This window comes from Rhinatrema bivittatum, chromosome 11 (genome assembly GCF_901001135.1).
Source record: "Rhinatrema bivittatum chromosome 11, aRhiBiv1.1, whole genome shotgun sequence".
Taxonomy (NCBI): domain Eukaryota; kingdom Metazoa; phylum Chordata; class Amphibia; order Gymnophiona; family Rhinatrematidae; genus Rhinatrema; species Rhinatrema bivittatum.
In genome coordinates, this window is record NC_042625.1 from 29571905 (window position 1) to 29590411 (window position 18507).

Consider the following 18507-nt stretch of genomic DNA (forward strand, 5'->3'; position numbering starts at 1 on the left):
TTGGGTTTGCTTACAATTTATTGTTTTATTTTTCGCACGTACTTTTTACTATAAACAAGACTGAAGGGGGACCCCTACTGGATGCAGGTTGTTGGTATGCTGGGCATGACAGTAGTACCAGTCAAAGTTCTAGAAACTTTGACAAAAGTGTTCCATGATTGGGCTCCATCCTGATGATGTCACCCATATGTGAGGACTAACAACCTGCTGTCCTGTGAGAACACCTGTTACAGGTAAGCAATTCTGCTTTACCTCTTGTAGTTTAACATCTAGTGTAGTTATGGCCGTCATTGATTTTACATTGACTGCTGGACACTTAACGGGGATCACATTTAATCTAAAAGTTTATTTGACCATCAAGTGAAAATAATTTTGTAGCTTTCAGAAAATTAAATTATATTCTCTCCTCTTTTGCTGCCCAAAATCCTCCTCCTGGCCTCTTGCAACAAATGAATTGTTTCCTTGAATGGCAGGCATAGCCTGTTTTTGAAAGATTTTATTCAGGTGATTCCCTTCACATTTTGGCTCATTTATTTGTATTTATTTTATTTATATTCTGCTTTTTCAGGCAGATTTCATTCAGGTACTGAAGATTTTTTCCTGTACCCTGATTGTAGCTGAGGCAATGGAGGGTGAAGTGACTTGTTTAAGGTCACAAGGAATGTCGGGATTTGAGCCCTTAGTTATCAGCCTGCTGCTCTAATCCTTAGGCCAGTCTTCCACTTCACTCCTCCTTTGATGTGGCTATTTACTTTATCTGGCTTTCAGGTTTTGATTGCTAACAACGGCATAGCAGCCGTGAAGTGTATGCGGTCGATCCGCCGCTGGTCCTACGAAATGTTCAGAAACGAAAGGGCAATAAAGTTTGTCGTCATGGTCACTCCAGAGGATCTCAAAGCAAATGCAGGTAACTACAATTGTTTTTCTTAATCGGCAGATGCCTGAACTGGCCTAAAGGCTCAGTGACAGTTCTGTTCCACTGCCATGCGGACAGTCCCCTGTTTGATCCCTGGATTGGATCTTCTGCTCTTCGGGTCATCTGGGGCTGGGGATGTTGTAGAGACAACATTCATAGTTCCCATTGGGGAGGGAGTTCTGGTTGTTGTTCAAGGGTGACACAGTGGTTGGAATCAGGACTTATGATTGCAAGATTCCAGAAGGAACCATGGTTTAAGGCCTTGGCCGAGGACTCTGGGTAGACTAGCTATGTTTGCAAGTGAGTATGTTGCGGGGAACAAAATCACAGGTGGTTACGAATGAAGGCTCAAGACCCAGTTGAACTGGAGATCCAAAGGAACAGGCGCATACTGCCATGTAAAAAAACAAAAACAAAAAACCAGCTGCCCAATCAAGCATTGACCTTAAAACTGTACAAGCAGTGCACCATTCTGATGCTGTTAGAAAATATGTTGCTGGCAGCCAATTAGCAGTGAGATCCAGCAGGTATTACCTGACAGTAGAAGCTTGCGCCTGCTTGAAGTTGGACAGTATTTATATTTTGCTCAGGTCCACTTGAGGATTTCTTGATGGATTTTTCTCAAGTGGCTCTGCAGTTCCTGAATGCTGAGTATATGCTGGCTATTGAGCCATGGTATTTCTTGTTACTTATTAGCTGCTCTGGGAGCATGGCAGTAAGGTGAGGGGTATATAGAGAATTCACAAACAATAATTAAGCATAAGATGTGCACCGGGATTAGAATCATTATAAACATGCAAATAGTCAATAAAGAATGTAATTTGCCACTAAAATAAGGGCAAGGAACCCAAATGACTTATGCATGCACTAATTTTAATCATATAACAACATTTAGAGCAAGCTACCTGAAGGTTTCACACTCCACTGTTTCCTCAACTCTTTTTCCCTTTTTTTATTTAGAATATATCAAAATGGCAGACCACTATGTGCCTGTCCCTGGAGGACCTAATAATAACAATTATGCTAATGTGGAGTTGATAGTAGACATCGCCAAACGCAGACCTGTGCAGGTAAAAGTGATCTCTGCAGGATTCTATATTTATTCTGGATATATTAAAAATACTTCTGGCAAAATAATTGCAGTAGCAGGGAATAAGTTAGGTCGCCTATTGCATAGCAGAGGAAGTCATTCCAGCCTTTACTGGGACCTTAATTTGGAGCATATGATTTCTTTTCTTGCAAATGTAGCAAAAAGGCCTTGTTACTGTTCAGGTATGGTTAAATAAGCGCACAATAAAAACAAAAAATTGGAATAGCTCGAACTTGCTACACAGTGGGAAATTTTAGTGGTGTACTTTCAAAAATATTCTGCTTTCTTAGCTAATGTACAACTTTTATAGCACTGGTATTTTCATAGAAGTTACCCAAAAGCTTTATAGAGTATTGAGAAAAGGTTTCACCCCCAATTATAACAATGAGAATTACAAGTTCTTACCTTTGTTTAATTGAAACCAGTCATTTTTTCTATGCCATTAAAAAGTATAAAATAATTGTGTTTCTTGAGGCACAATAATGTATAGAGGAAGAACAAAGAGTAATTCATAATTGGTGTGTAAAATGTTAAGTGAACGTTTACTTTCCTTAGCACAGTTAGAAATAGGTGCCTAAATAATGGGTACAAGTAGATCACCCTGCAGAGTAAATCTGCATGACTGAATTTGTAGTACTTTCTATTTAAAGGACTAAAAGATTTTGAGTTGGTTTTCACCATAAAAGTGGGAAATCATGCCATGATCAAAAGAAATTTGAGGACTTAACAAAAAAGAATAGTTGCTTATCCGAATGGGCAGGGTTACAAGACCATCTCTAAATATTTTGTGACTCCATCCATCCACTGTCAAACAGATAGTATTCAAAAGGAAAACATTGGAGAGTACAGTGACTTTACCAAGGATTAGTCCTCCTGCCAAGATCACTTGAACAGCAAACATTAATATCATCCATGAAGTCACAAAAAAACTTGAAAGTGACATCTGAAGATCTGCTATAGCTGATGTGAGGATTTGTGTGTCAGCAATCAAGAAAAAAATGAATGGGAATTGATGTTCATTGGAGGATAGGTAGGGAGAAACCACTACTCTATAAAATGAGCAATGCTGCCTGCCTCAGATTCGCCAGAAAGCATCTGGCTGATCACAGAATTTCTGGAATAATGTTCTCTGGACAAATGAGTCAAAAATTGGCAAAAAACAAACACTGCCTTACAATATAAGGTGGTGGAGGTATGATGTGGGACTATTTTGCTTAATCAGTACCTGGACAATTTGCCAACATTGGTGGAACCATTAATTCCGCTTGAAAATTCCAGAGGAGAATGTTAGACCATCTGTCCCTGAGCTTGAGGCTGTGCTGAAAGTGGATAATGCAGCAAGACAACAACCTCAAACCCTAAGTAAATCTACTATAGAATGGCTGAAGAAGAGATTTTGTGTGTTGGATTGGCCAAGTCAAAGTCACAAGAACATAAGAACATGCCATACTAGGTCAGATCAAGGGTCCATCAAGCCCAGCATCCTGTTTCCAACAGTGGCCAATCCAGGCCTTAAGAAATTGGCAAGTATTTTCACTCCATAAGACGTACTTTTTTCCGACCAAAGTGGGGGGAAAATGTCTGTGCGTCTTATGGAGCGAATATAAAAAAAACCCAACTAAAAAAATAACTACAACCCCCCACCCTCCTGACCCCCCTCAAGACCTGCCAAAGTCCCTGGTGGTCCAGCGGGGGTCCCGGGAATGATCTCCTGCACTTGGGCTGTCTGCTGCCAGTAATCAAAATGGCGCCGACGGCCCTTTGCCCTTACTATTCTTGCATTTTGAACTTTTGTAAACCGTTATGATGGCTTTACTGAATGACGGTATATAAAACTCAAAAATAAACAAAATAAATAAATACTATGTCACAGGGGCCAACCAATAGCACCAGTAGCCCCTATGACATAGTAAGGGCAAAGGGCCATCGGCGCCATTTTGGTTACTAGCAACCGACGGCCCAAGTGCAGGAGATCGCTCCTGGACCCCCGCTGGACCACCAGGGACTTTTGGCAGGTCTTGGGGGGGGGTCAGGAGGGTGGGGGGGTTGTAGTTAATTCAATTTAAAGGGTTGGGATGGGGTTTATTTTGGGGGGGGATCCCACAGAAAGAGAACGCTAAAAGTTTTCTTATCTGGGGCGTGTACCGAAATGGCCCTCCCCAGACCCGAAAACGAAATGGGGACAAAAAAAATGTTATGCACTCCCCTAATTTGATCCATAAGATGGCTGGGAACAGAGCCGATTTAGCACACCCATTTTTTTTTTTTTATTTCCCCCCTCTGAATCCTAGGTGCGTCTTATGGAGCGAAAAATATGGTACCCAAAAACTAAGTCTATCCCATGCTACTTGATGCTAATAATAGCAATGGCTATTTTCCTGGCATGTAGCCAGATGGACTCAGAACGAATGGGTATAGTATTCTCGTGCTAGCAGTTGGAGACGGATCTGACGTCAGCACGGGTATATATACCCCCCCCAGGAAGCGTAGCAACTCAGTAATTTCCGTCTCCAAAGCATTTTGGAGAGCCTGCACGCTCGCTGAGCGTGTTTCCAATCTACTTTCTATTTTCTACTTTCTTTTTACTAAATTTCTACTGCAACATCGAGCCCCGCACTCCTGCGGTGATACCCTTGGGGTCCCTCCCCAGTTGAGTTTCCCGGGGTGATTTCTGCGATCCCCCGGAGGTTTAAGACCTCGGTCCGGTGGCCGAATCGCGGCAGGGACGTAGCCCCCGGGCGTGGCGAGCGAGGCGCCTCGGTCCCGGCGTGGACGAGGCAGCGGGTGCATATCCTCAAACACGGCGGTGAAGGTACTTGCCCTCTCCCCCCGCAGCCGGAGACTGCCCGGGTTACAGCCAGGAAGCGCCGAGGATCAGGTAAGGCGCACATCTCTTACTTTTGGTCTCCGAGGGACGAGGATCGGCGGCGTGGCCTGTAGGTGGCACGCCGTGGAGGACACCATTTTGTTGGCCTTGTTCAGGTATTGAGCGCCCATGATAGGCGCCTGTCTATGACTAAGCGCATATTATATATATCATTGTGCGTATATTGCTGACCGCATATTGCTGAGAGCATATTGCATACCATTGTGCGTATATTGCTGACCGCATATTGCTGAGAGCATATTGAATACCATTGAGCGTGTATTGCTAACCGCATATTGCTGAGAGCATATTGGATATCATTGAGCATATACTACTGCCGCATATTATTAAGCGCCTGGTGTATTAAGCGCCTGTTATATTCGGCGCCTGTTGTGTTAAGCGTATATTGCTGCCGCATATTATTAAGCACCTGTTATTTTGAGCGCCTGTTGTGTTAAGCGTATATTGCTGCCGCATATTATTAAGCGCCTGTTGTTTTGAGCGCCTGTTGTGTTAAGCGTACATTGCTGCCGCATATTATTGTGCGCCTGTTCTATTCAGCGTACATTGCTGCCGCATATTATTAAGCGCCTGTTCTATTGAACGCATATTGCTGCCGCATATCATTAAGCGCATATATTTCAATGGAACAGAACGCCTCAGCGTCTTCAGTGGGGGCGCCTCCTGCCTCCGGCATTAAAGCCCTCGGCCTCTGCTCCGCATGCCAGCTTAGAGCCACGCACAGTGAAGAGCTAGACTCCCTTTGTGCCCAATGTGAGGAGGCCGTGGGACCCTCGGGCCAGGACCAGTCGCAGCCACGGTTTGCTGACAGTTCCCCGGGGGCTACCCCGGATTTAGCGGGCAGTCTCGACCAACCTGGAATCCCGGGGGACCTAGTACCCCGGCGATTAGAGACCGCCTCCATTTCCTGGGTGGATCTCTTTAAGGGAATTCATGCTTTTGTCCAGATGCAAACAGCTTCCCTTCCGGGTCCTGCTGTTCCTGCTGCTGCTGTTGCTGCTGCGGTTGCGGCTCCAGCGGATCCTGTTCCTGGACCTTCACACCCTTATCGTGGGCAGGATCTCCCGCTTCCAGACAGTCCGGTGCAGACGGACCCTGATGTTTCACCGGACGAGTCCGAACCCCCGGACGAGGGGGAACTTCCCTCAGGGATTGAGCCATACAGAACCATGTAGCGGTTCTTCCCTAAAGAGGATCTCTCCGACCTGGTATCTCAATGTCTGGAGGAGTTGGATATTACAGGTCCCAGCGCTATAGTACCCTCTATGCAGAACCCTCTACTGGTAGGTCTTCGTCCTACAGCCCGCCATTTTCCATTCTTGCAAGCCGCACAACAACTGATAGATTTGGAATAGGCTGCTCCAGCGGCCTCATTCAAAGGGGGTCGGGCCCTGACAGGTATGTACCCCCTGGTACCGGCTATTCAGGAACTGCTGGCGTGCCCTCAGGTGGATGCCTTGATTAGCGCTGTGGTTAAGCGCACTACCATTCCAGTTGAAGGGGGGGCGGCCCTCAAGGAGCCTCATGACCGGCGATTGGACGCCATTCTGAAACAGACCTTTGAGGTGGCAGCTCTATCTTTGCGGATCGCAACCTGCTGCACAGTGGTGACGCGTTCCTGTTTGTCACAGGTCAGGAACAATGCTCCAGCAGCAGACATGGAGTCAGCTCTCTCGTTCCTCATGGTTGCTGCTTCTGACCTAGTCCGGACAACAGCTAAGGGGATCTCATCCTCCGTAGCCGCCAGGAGGCAGCTCTGGATCTGGAAATGGTCAGCCGATGCTCCTTCGAAGACACGCCTCACCAGAATGCCCTTTAAGGGCTCTTTCCTGTTTGGCAGCGACCTTGGTAGACTAGCCAGCACATGGGGCGCCTCTCCAATACCTCGACTGCCGGAAGATCGGTTCAGAAGGAACCAGCGCGCCTTTCCAAGGCCCTCCAGGGGTAGAAGCTCCCAGCGCTTCACTCCCTATAGGAGCCGCTACCAGGCACCTCATCCTCAGGCCAGGAGTCAGTCCTTTTGGACCAAGCAGTGCAAGAGGGGAGCCGGCCCGGGTTCCGGTCCCGGCCGCGCCTCCCAATGAGAATCCGCCGATTCATCTGGGGGACGGAGCCATAGGGGGCAGGTTAACCCTCTTCTACGCCAGATGGGTCGAGATTACGTCGGACCAGTGGGTCCTCGCCATCATCCGAGAGGGGTATTATCTGGACTTTCATCATCTCCCTCCGGACAGGTTTGTGGAATCTTCATGTCCCATACACAAGAAGGCGGCATTGGAAGCTACCCTGGCGAGGCTCCTGTCTTTGAAAGCCATCATCCCAGTACCTGCATGGGAAGTGAATTCTGGACACTATTCTATTTATTTCATGGTACCCAAGAAAGGGGGCACCTTTCGGCCCGTACTGGACCTCAAGTCAGTCAATCGATACTTAAGGGTCCCGAGGTTTCGCATGGAAACTCTGCGCTCAGTCAAGACCACAGTACAGCCAGGAGAATTCCTCACGGCCTTAGACTTGTCAGAAGCCTACCTGCATATCCCGATCCATCAGGATCATCAGCGCTACCTCCGCTTCAAGGTTCTGGGACGCCACTTCCAATTCCGGGCTCTGCCCTTCGGGTTAGCCACGTCACCGCGGACCTTCACCAAGGTGGTCGTAGTGGTAGCAGCGGCACTCAGACGGGAAGGAATCCTTGTCCATCCCTACCTAGACGATTGGCTGATCAGGGCGAAATCACGAGAAGAGAGCCATCGGGCAACCGACAGAGTGATCGCCCTTCTGGAAAGTTTGAGCTGGGTAGTCAACCTCAGCAAGAGTTGCCTACAGCCTTCCCAGTCACTGGAATACCTGGGAGTCCAGTTCGACACCCAGGCAGACACAGTCAGTCTCACTACCAAGAGAAGGTTAAAACTTCAGACGCGTCTCTGGTACTTGATGGGAGCCAGTCGGCCCATAGCTTGGGATTATCTGCAGGTGCTTGGCCTCATGGCATCCACCCTGGAAGTGGTACCCTGGGCAAGGGCCCATATGAGACCTCTACAACGCTCCCTGCTCTCTCGATGGAGCCCCCGCTTCCGGAATTACTCCATGCATCTACCTCTACCAGCCAGAGTACGGACTCAGCTACGGTGGTGGTTGCAGCCCAACCACATGAGCAGGGGGTCGAAGATGTCCTCCCCCACGTGGACTCTGCTCACCGCAGATGCCAGCCTGAGCGGCTGGGGAGCACACTGCGAAGAACTCACCGCACAAGGGCGGTGGAACAGAGAAGAGTCAGCGTGGAACATCAACCGCCTAGAGGCCCGGGCAGTCCGATTGGCATGCCTACGATTTGCTCACAGACTGAAGAACAGAGCAGTCAGAGTGATGTCCGACAACGCCACCACGGTGGCATACATCAACTGTCAGGGCGGAACCAGAAGCCAACAGGTATCTCTGGAGATAGCCCCGCTGATGGCTTGGGCAGAGGCGACTCTCCAGGATATCTCTGCCGTCCACATTGCCGGGAAGGACAACACCGCGGCAGACTTCCTCAGCAGAGAAAGCCTAGATCCGGGAGAGTGGCAGCTGTCACCCACAGCCTTCCAGATGATTGTAGATCACTGGGGAATTCCGGACATGGACTTACTAGCGGACAAGTCCAATGCTCAAGTACCCAGATACTTCAGCCGCAAGCGCGATCCGTTCTCACATGGAATCGACGCCCTGGTTCAGCCATGGCCTCCAGGGACTCTGCTATACGCCTTTCCTCCGTGGCCTCTGCTTGGCTCCATCATCCAAAAGATTCAGCGGCACAGAGGCCTAGTTCTTCTAGTGGCCCCGGACTGGCCAAGAAGACCCTGGTACGCAGACATGAGAAGACTGCTGGCAGGGAATCCACTACCCGTGCCTCCACACAGGGACCTGCTGTGACAAGGTCCCATCCTCCACGAGGATCCAGCTCAATTCTCTCTTACGGTCTGGCCATTGAGAGGGCTAGGCTGAAGAAAAGAGGCTATTCGGAGCCCGTGATAGATACACTCCTCCGAGCTCGCAAGTTTTCCACATCCCTCACCTACGTAAGGATCTGGAGAGTATTTGAAGCATGGTGCGACACTCATGGCACCAACCCACATGCGACCACAATTCCGATTGTTTTAGATTTCCTGCAGGATGGGCTTCAGAAGGGTCTCTCCCTCAGCTCCATCAAGGTTCAGGTGGCTGCGCTGTCTTGCTACGGGCCCAGGAGGGATGGCAAGACTATTGCCAAGCACCCAGATGTTTCTCGCTTCCTGAAAGGAGTCAAGCACATTCGTCCGCCACTGAAGTGGCCAGTGCCCCTGTGGAACCTCAACCTAGTTTTGGAGTTTCTGGCGGGACCCGCCTTCAGACCCCTTTGAGGCCTGTCCCTCCGTTTGTTAACCTTGAAGATGGTATTCTTGTTGGCTGTATGCTCAGCACGCCGTATCTCAGAGCTACAAGCACTGTCCTGCCGTGATCCCTTTCTCAGGATCACCCCGGAGGCTATCCATCTTCGCACGATTCCTTCCTTCTTACCCAAAGTAGTCTCACACTTCCACCTCAACCAAACCATATCCTTGCCAACCACGGAAGGTTTGAAGAAGTCTGAAGAAGGTCGAATATTGCACCATCTCGACATCGGCAGATTACTGCCCAGATACCTGGAAATGACAGAAGCAGTACGAAAGACGGACCACCTGTTCGTCCTTCACAGCGGGAAGAAGCAAGGGGAAGCGGCCTAACGGGCAACCATCACCCGCTGGATCAAAGAAGTTATCAAGGCGGCCTATGTAGAAGCGGGAAAACCACCACCTCTACGGGTCAAGGCTCACTCTACCAGAGCACAGGCGGCCTCCTGGGCAGAAACTAGGATGCTGTCGCCGGCAGAGATATGTAAAGCGGCAACGTGGTCCTCCCTCCATACCTTCTCCAGATTCTACCGTCTGGATGTCCAGGCCAGGGAGGACACAGCATTTGCGAGGGCAATCCTAAACGGACCTCGGGCAGCCTCCCACCGAGTCCGGGAGTAGCTTTTGTACATCCCATTTGTTCTGAGTCCATCTGCTACACGCTAGGAAATGGAGAGATTACTTACCTGATAATCTCGTTTTCCTTAGTGTATGCAGATGGACTCAGCATCCCGCCCAGCTGCCGGTATACATGGGGATTCACTGACTCACGGTAAGCCATGTTTCCTTATATAGGGCATCCACCCTGCCGGGTGTCGACGCCTTCCGGTTGAGAACACTGGCGGTCTCCAGCTACTATCAATCGGTCAGGTTAATCATGTACATTTAATCGATCGGTCAGTCACACATAAAGCTTTTGCAAGGAAGATTACTGAGTTGCTGCACTTCCTGCGGGGGTATATGTGCTGACGTCCGATCCGTCTCCAGCTGCTAGCACGAGCACACTATACCCATTTGTTCTGAGTCCATCTGCATACACTAAGGAAAACGAGATTATCAGGTAAGTAATCTCTCCATTTTTTAGCTTGTGAGTTTTTAATTACAGGCAGTTGGACTACTTGTCTTATTATTGAAACCTCACTGTTAGGATGCCCTAATTCTAATGCATCATTAGTATCCTTTGAAGATACCTCCCTCCGAACCATGCGCTGCTGAGCGACTATCGGCTTTCCCCTTTGTTTTAGTTTAAAAGCTGCTCTATCTCTTTTTTAAAGGTTAGCGCCAGCAGTCTGGTTCCACCCTGGTTAAGGTGGAGCCCATACCTTTAGAAAAGACTCCCCCCTTTCCCAAAAGGTTCCCCAGTTCCTTACAAAATGAATCCATCTTCCTTGCACCATCGTCTCATTCACACATTGCGACTCGAGCTCTGCCTGCCTCTGGGGACCTGCACGGGGTACAGGGAGCATTTCAGAGAATGCTACCCTGGAGGTTAATTTCAGCTTTCTACCTAACTACCTAAATTTGGCTTCCAGAACATCCCTCCCACATTTTCCTTTGTCATTGGTACCCACATGTACCACGACAGCTGGCTCCTCCCCAGCACTGTCTAAAATCCTGTTTAGGTGACTCATGAGGTTCTCCACCTTCGCACCAGGTGGGCATGTTACCAGGCAATCCTCACACCCACCACCCGCCTGGCTATTTACATTCCTAATAATCGAATCACCGACTATGACGGCCGACCTAATCATTCCCTCCTGGGCAGTAGCCCTGGGAGACAGATCCTTGGTGAGAAAGGACAATGCACCACCTGGAGAGCAGGTCCAGGATCCTTTCCTGCTGCACCAGGTTGATGTTCTCTGATCATGAGACCTTCTTTCTCCAAGGCAGCACCAGGGTTGCCAGTCTGAAGTTGGGACTTGGTTACTATGTCCCTGAAGGGCTCATCTATATACCTCTCTGTCTGCCTCAGCTCCTCCAGGTCTGTTACTGTAGCCTCCAGAGATTGGACTCGTTCTTTTAGAGACAGGAGCTCTTTGCATCGGATGCACATGTACAACTTCTCACCGGTGGGTAAAAAATCATACATGTGACACTCAATGCAAAAGACTGGGAGGCCCCCCTCTTGCTGCTGGACTACTGCATTCATCCCATATTTATTCAGTTCTTAGTTATGTTTTAGGTTGCAATGGGAATAGGAATGTGTCTGATTAGCGTCCTTTAAATGTATTAGTGTATTTACTATATGTCTGGTAGTGGCCTACAAGGGGAATGATCAAACTCTCAGTAAGGTGTGGGGAATTCTTAAAGTAAAGTTAAAAGGCTGATTTTTTTTTTTTGGTGTGAAAGTGGCACCTGCCTATAAATTAAAGGATGAACTAGGGGTGGGTGGGTTGGGAAATACAAACACACTAACTTCTTATGTTCTTATGTTCTGCTTATTAGCTGCCTTACTGACAGACTATTTAAAAATAAACACACTAACTTCTGTTGTTTAGCTCCTTCCCTGTACGTACCAGGATCAGCCCAGACGGTGGGTTATGTCCCCCGTCCAGCAGATGGAGTCAGAACAGAGCTTGAGAGTGCCACCTCATATACTAGTGCACCCTCTGCTGGAGCCCAGTATCTTTCTGACTCCAGCAGATGAGAGTTGGGGAAATCAGTGCTTCCCCAGAGTGACAGGATTTCGATTTGTTTCTTTCTTCCTTCTTCTTGAGTTCTTCCCTGTCATTTCTACTGTAGCTGTTTGGATCAAGTTAGTTTAAAAAAAAAAAAAAAGGTTTGTCAGTTTAATTTTTGAGGAGGCGTGCTTCACTCTGTTCTGCCTTCTCTTGCCGTTTCACTTTCCTGGCTTCGGGGGTAAGTGTATTTATTTTGTGTGGTTTTATTTTGCAGCTAGTTTGCCTTTGCATAGCGGTGCCCTGTGTACGCCGGTGGTGCCGGTCTCTACACGTGATGGCCGACGGTCCCGCGGCCCGGCAAATTTTTCCTCGGGCCTGGGTGCGCCGGTAGGGGATCTTCCCGCCGGCGTTTTGGGACCTTTTGGGCGGGTTGCGAAGGCCTTTTGGGCCCCCCCGCAGTGCGACTCACCTTTGGCCCCCCCCCCGTGGCATTTTCCCTCACCGGCGTGGCAATGCCGCGTTTTTCCAAATGCGAGACCTGCAGCGAGCCGGGGTCTCGATTTTCTAGGGAGGGGGTTTGCCCTCGTTGCCTCCCGGAGGGAGAAGGCGCCGCGCATGGTTCGGGCTCGCTTCCAGTGCCCCCCTCCCCTCAGCCCGGGAAGCGTGGGCCGGCCACTTCTCTGCCAATGGCGGGAATGGCGGCCATTTTGGATGGGAATCGCAACGAGATGAGCGCTCCTGCGGAGGAAGAAGCAGTTCGGGACGTCCCTCGCCCGCTCCGTATCCCTGAGGAGGGTCTGCATGTTCGTATGCCTCAGGAGGGGCCTTCATCTAGCCAGGCTCCTGGTCTGCCGTTTTTTTCGCCGGATTTTATCTTAAAAATGCATTCTGCATATTTACAGGGCTTAGTAAGCCCGGGGGGTTCTACAGCAGGACCTTCCCCTCCCAAGATCCCTAAGCTCTCGGGCTCTCCCTCCGGGTCTCAGAACCTGGCTGGTGCGGTACCTGGGACCATTGTTTTGCCACCTCAGCCACGGGCAGTGGGAACGGCTTCGCTGACGGGTTTTGACCCCTCGGACCCGCAGGACACTGCGCACGCGGAAGGACTGACGGATGGCGACGACCCGTGCGCCCTACGTATCTTCCAGAAGGAGGAGCTTGATGACCTGATTCACCAGATCCTTCAAGAGCTAGATCTAGACCCCCCGCCAGATCCTCCAGCGCCAGTGGCCCCGGCTGTTGCGACGTCCTCCAAGAAGGGGGACCCAGGTTTGGCCGCCCTCAGGCCTAGGGCGAAAGCTTTTCCAGTGCATGAGACCTTCTTGCAGCTTCTTACCAGGGAATGGGACACCCCTGAGGCGTCGTTGAAGGTCACCCGCACCATGGAAAAATTGTATCCTCTGCCGGAGGATTTCCTGGATTTCATTCGGGTTCCTAAGGTGGACTCCGGCGGTTTCAGCGGTGACGAAGAGGACGACGATCCCGGTCACGGGCGGGACGGCCCTACGGGACACGCAGGACCGCAAGCTAGAAACGTTCCTCAAACGGGTGTTTGAAGTCTCGGCCTTAGGGATGCGTGCCGTCATGTGTAGTTCTTTGACACAGCGGGCCAGCTTACTCTGGGTCCAACAGCTCCTCACGTCGCAGCAGTTACCTCCAGAAGAGGTCGCTCAAGCTGACAGCCTGGAATCTGCCATTGCTTACGGGGCGGACGCCCTGTATGACCTCTTCCGTGTACTGGCTCGGTCCATGGTTTCTGTGGTGGCAGCTCGTAGGCTGCTGTGGCTTCGTAATTGGTCAGCGGACGCCTCTTCCAAGTCGAGCTTGGGATCCCTTCCCTTTCGAGGGAAGTTTCTTTTTGGAGATGATCTGGACCAAATCATCAAGTCGCTGGGGGAAAACTCGGTGCATCGTCTGCCCGAAGATAGACAGCGTCCTTACCGGGCTTTTGCCTCTACCAGAACCAGGGCCAGGGCACAGCGGCGCTACAGGTCGTACCGACAGCCTGGCCCCCGTACAGCCCCCAGTAGATCACAGCCGGGGTCGCGTTCCTTTTGTGGGCGGCGGCCCGCGAGAGAGGGTTCAGGTCAGGGGAACCCCCCCACCAAATCCTCTCAATGATGCCAGACCGACCCACTCCTCCAGTCCAACTATCGGTGGCCGCCTCACAAAATTCTTCGAGGAGTGGGTAAATATTACTTCAGACCAGTGGGTACTGGACACAATAAAACACGGCTACGCCTTGGAGTTTGTCCATCCGCCAAGGGACAGGTTCCTCTTTTCTCCCTGCGGTTCCGATCTCAAGAGACTGGCGGTTCAACAAACACTGGACCGACTACAGGACATAGAGGCTATTGCTCCCGTTCCCTTCGCCGAGGTGGGCTCGGGGCATTATTCCATCTACTTCGTAGTTCCCAAAAAGGACGGTTCTTTTCGGCCCATCCTGGATTTAAAGGAGGTAAACCGATTCCTGCGGGTCAGCAGGTTCCGCATGGAGACGCTGCGGTCAGTGATTGCCGCAGTGCACCAGGGGGAATTCCTGGCTTCTCTGGACCTGACGGAGGCGTATCTACACATACCCATACTCCCGGCTCACCGACGTTACCTCCGCTTCAAGATTCTCGGTCAGCATTTTCAGTTCCGGGCCCTGCCTTTCGGACTTGCGACTGCTCCTCGGACTTTCACCAAGATCATGGTGGTGGTGGCAGCGGCCCTTCGAAAGGAGGTTATCCTAGTCCACCCCTACCTGGACGATTGGCTAGTGCGGGCAAAGTCCTTCTCCCAGGGCCAGGCCTCAGTGGCCAGGGTTTTAGAGATGCTTCGCTCCCTGGGCTGGGTTGTGAACCTATCCAAGAGTTCCCTTCTACCATCTCAACGCTTGGATTTCCTGGGAGCAACCTTCGACACTCAGCAGGGCATGGTGTTTCTACGGTCGGACAAGGCCCTCTCCTTGCGGGAACACATACGTCAGTTCTCTGCCTTGTCGGAGCCCACCGCTTGGAATTATCTGCAGCTTCTGGGGGTGATGGCCTCCACTATCGATATGGTTCCCTGGGCATTTGCACACCTGCGCCCTCTGCAGGCATCTCTTCTTTCCCGTTGGAAACCGGTGTCCCAGGAGTATCAGGTGATCCTGCCCCTTCCTCAGTCGGCTCGGGACAGTCTGCAGTGGTGGCTGGTCCCGGCTCACCTAGCCCGCGGCGTCTCTCTCGAGGTCCCCACTTGGGTGGTGGTGACCACCGACGCCAGTCTCGTGGGTTGGGGCGCCGTCTGCAAACGAAGCGCCACACAGGGGGCGTGGTCCCCGGAGGAGGCAAGGAGGCCGATCAATCGTCTGGAGACCAGGGCAGTACGCCTCGCGCTCCAACATTTCCTCTCTCTGGTTCGGAACCGAGCAGTACGGATTCTTTCGGACAATGCGACCACCGTGGCTTACATCAATCGTCAAGGCGGGACGAGGAGCAAGCACGTTTCTGCCGAAACCACGCTCCTGATGGCATGGGCGGAACTTCATCTCGTCCGTCTCGCGGCCTCCCACATCGCCGGCGTAGACAACATTCAAGCAGATTACCTGAGTCGACAGCGGTTGGACCCCGGCGAATGGTCGCTCTCCGACGAAGCGATGCAACTACTGGTTCAACGCTGGGGAATTCCACGACTGGACTTGATGGCGACCGCCCTCAACGCCAGTCCCCGCGCTTCTTCAGTCGCAGGCGGGAGCACGGCGCAGAGGGGGTGGATGCTCTAGTTCTACCGTGGCCGACAGATCAACTGCTATATGTTTTTCCCCCCTGGCCCCTAGTGGGCAAGATACTTCGCAGGATAGAGAACCACTGCGGCCCAGTGATCCTCGTGGCTCCGGAGTGGCCGCGTCGTCCCTGGTTTGCGGACTTGCTGCACATGGCGGTGGACGGACTGATACGTCTGGGTCACCTTCCCCGGCTCCTGCACCAGGGACCGGTATTTTTCGATCAGGCCGCACTCTTTTGTCTTGCGGCCTGGCTTTTGAACGGCGCCGCCTCCGCCGCAGAGGCTATCCGGAGGCGGTGATTTCCACAATGCTTAGGGCTCGCAAGCCTTCTACTTCCGTTGCCTACAGTGAGTATGGAAGGTCTTCGAGTGCTGGTGTGCCGATCATGGGGCCCGACCCACGGCAGCAACGGTACCTCTGATCCTTCAGTTTCTGCAGGACGGGCTGGATAAGGGACTCACATACAGTTCCCTCCGAGTACAGGTAGCTGCCCTAAATGTTCTGGTACAGTCATCGGTCTCTCTGCCTCTCCAACCGGACATAGCTCGCTTCCTGAAGGGGGTTAAGCATCTACGGCCGCCGGTCCGGGATCCCTGTCCGTCGTGGAGCCTTAACCTGGTTCTCCGAGCCCTGTCAGGCGCGCCCTTTGAACCTCTCCAAGGGGCTTCTCTTAAGGATCTCACGATGAAGACGGTGTTCCTCGTGGCGATATGTTCTGCCCAGCGCATATCGGAGCTGCAGGCCCTATCCTGCAGGGAGCCTTATCTTCGCATTTCGGAAGGGGGAATCTCTCTTCGTACAGTACCATCTTTTCTTCCGAAGGTGGTTTCTTCCTTCCACTTGAACCAGACGGTGGAACTCCCGGCGTTCTCTCCAGAGGATTCGAGGTCTCTTCGGCACTTGGACATTAAGCGGGTGCTCCTCCACTACCTAGAGGCTACCAATGACTTCCGGGTTTCCGATCATCTTTTTGTGCTCTGGTCGGGACCTAAGAAGGGCTCCTCCGCATCGAAGACGACCATTGCCCACTGGATCAAGGATGCCATCTCGGCGTCTTATATCGGGGCCGGTCGGGATCCACCTAGGGGCGTCAGAGCTCATTCTACTCGCTCGCAAGCAGCATCTTGGGCGGAGTCTCGTTCCGTCTCCCCGCAGGAAATCTGCCAGGCGGCGACATGGAAGTCGCTGCACACGTTCGCCAGGCATTATCGGTTATACCTGGCGCCTTCGGCCCCTGGTCACTTTGGCGATCAGGTTCTCCGAGCAGGGCTCTCAGGGGCCCACCCGGTTTAGGGAAGCTTGGGTACATCCCACCGTCTGGACTGATCCTGGTACGTACAGGGAAAAGAAAATTATTCCTTACCTGCTAATTTTTGTTCCTGTAGTACCATGGATCAGTCCAGACGCCCACCACTCTGGGATTGTGCGCTCCTGCTCGGACTTGTCTGTGAGCCTGTCTTCTGTTTCTATTCTCTGTTTCACTTGTTGCCTTTCGGAGTCCACAGCTCCTCACAAGTTGGCTGTTCCGACCTGTTTTTTGCAGGTCTTCCATGTTATAGTTGTTGATGTTTGTTTTTCTTCGTTTCAAGGTACTTGATCCAAATTGTTTTCTGCTCTTTTGGGCTTTGCTATTCGCGATACTGAGCTCCAGCAGAGGGTGCACTAGTATATGAGGTGGCACTCTCGAGCTCTGTTCTGACTCCATCTGCTGGACGGGGGACATAACCCACCGTCTGGACTGATCCATGGTACTACAGGAACGAAAATTAGCAGGTAAGGAATAATTTTCTTTTACTGACTATTAAAAGCACAAACACACTAAATAATATACCCCAATGGTTTACTTCTCCCCAATACTTGAAAAAAAAAAGTTTCCCAAGCAAAACTTACTGATTCCTTTCAGCCAGAAGCAAGGTAATCCTTTCCTCTCAGTGCTCCCACTTTATTGAAATATTGCAGCAAGACCTGATGTGAGCTATTCATGCAAAGAAACCCTCAAATCTCTAGAATTGAAAGAGATCTTTATAGAAGAATCTGGTAAAATTTCTCAAGAGCAATGTGAGAGACTGATCAGCAGTTACAGAAAACATTTAGCTGATGTTATTGCTGCTCAAGGAGGTGCCTTCAGTTATTGAATGAAGGGCTCATATACTTTTTCACACAAGGATACTTATTGTTAAATCTTGTAGCTGAATAAACAATCAAAATATATTCTTTTTGTCTGAGTTATTTATTCAGTCGGTTATCTTTTTCTCATTAGGGTTTAGAGTAGGATCTAAACATATTTTTTATATAAATTGTGCTAAAATACAGATCATCTGCTGTAGAGTTAAGATTTAAAAAACAAATTTGCTGTTTGGCTGCTCTGCTATAGAGTTAAGATTTAAAACAAAAAAAAAACCACTCCAGCTTTTAATCTGATAAAATCTATTTCTCATTTGTAGTTAGCTGGCACTAATAATTTGTTTAAATATTAATATTGGGGCATAAAGACTGTTTTTTGTAAAAATTTTTAAAGGACAAACTTCTAGAAGTGACCTGTACTATCTGGATTGGGTGTGGCTGTCTCAGAACTTGGGGGAGGTAAACCTAGAGAAGCAGGAGAACCATTGTGGCCAGTGCACAGGGTGGAGCCAGGGAGCATTAAATATTCTTGTGTCCAGCTAAGTAAAGGTTTAACTTAGTTAAACTTACTAAGCCTATCAGGAGGAGGGTCTTATTAAAATCCATTGCAGATACAGAGTCCTGAGAACATCCGTGACCAAGGGTTAACTGTATTCGATGGGGGGAGAAGGGCTGATGTGCACGAGGCAGGAGAGAGACCTTGGGGTGA

The 18507-nt window shown here is 50.4% G+C and overlaps 1 protein-coding gene across 1 annotated transcript in view; it reads left to right on the forward strand.

The window, feature by feature from the left end:
- The window catches only part of LOC115100985 (acetyl-CoA carboxylase 2-like), a 982255-nt gene that overhangs the window by 38168 nt on the left and 925580 nt on the right, over positions 1 to 18507 (forward strand). Inside the window, 2 exon segments of the mRNA XM_029620121.1 lie at positions 769 to 907; positions 1877 to 1986. Of these exon segments, the coding sequence (XP_029475981.1) occupies positions 769 to 907; positions 1877 to 1986 (249 nt within the window).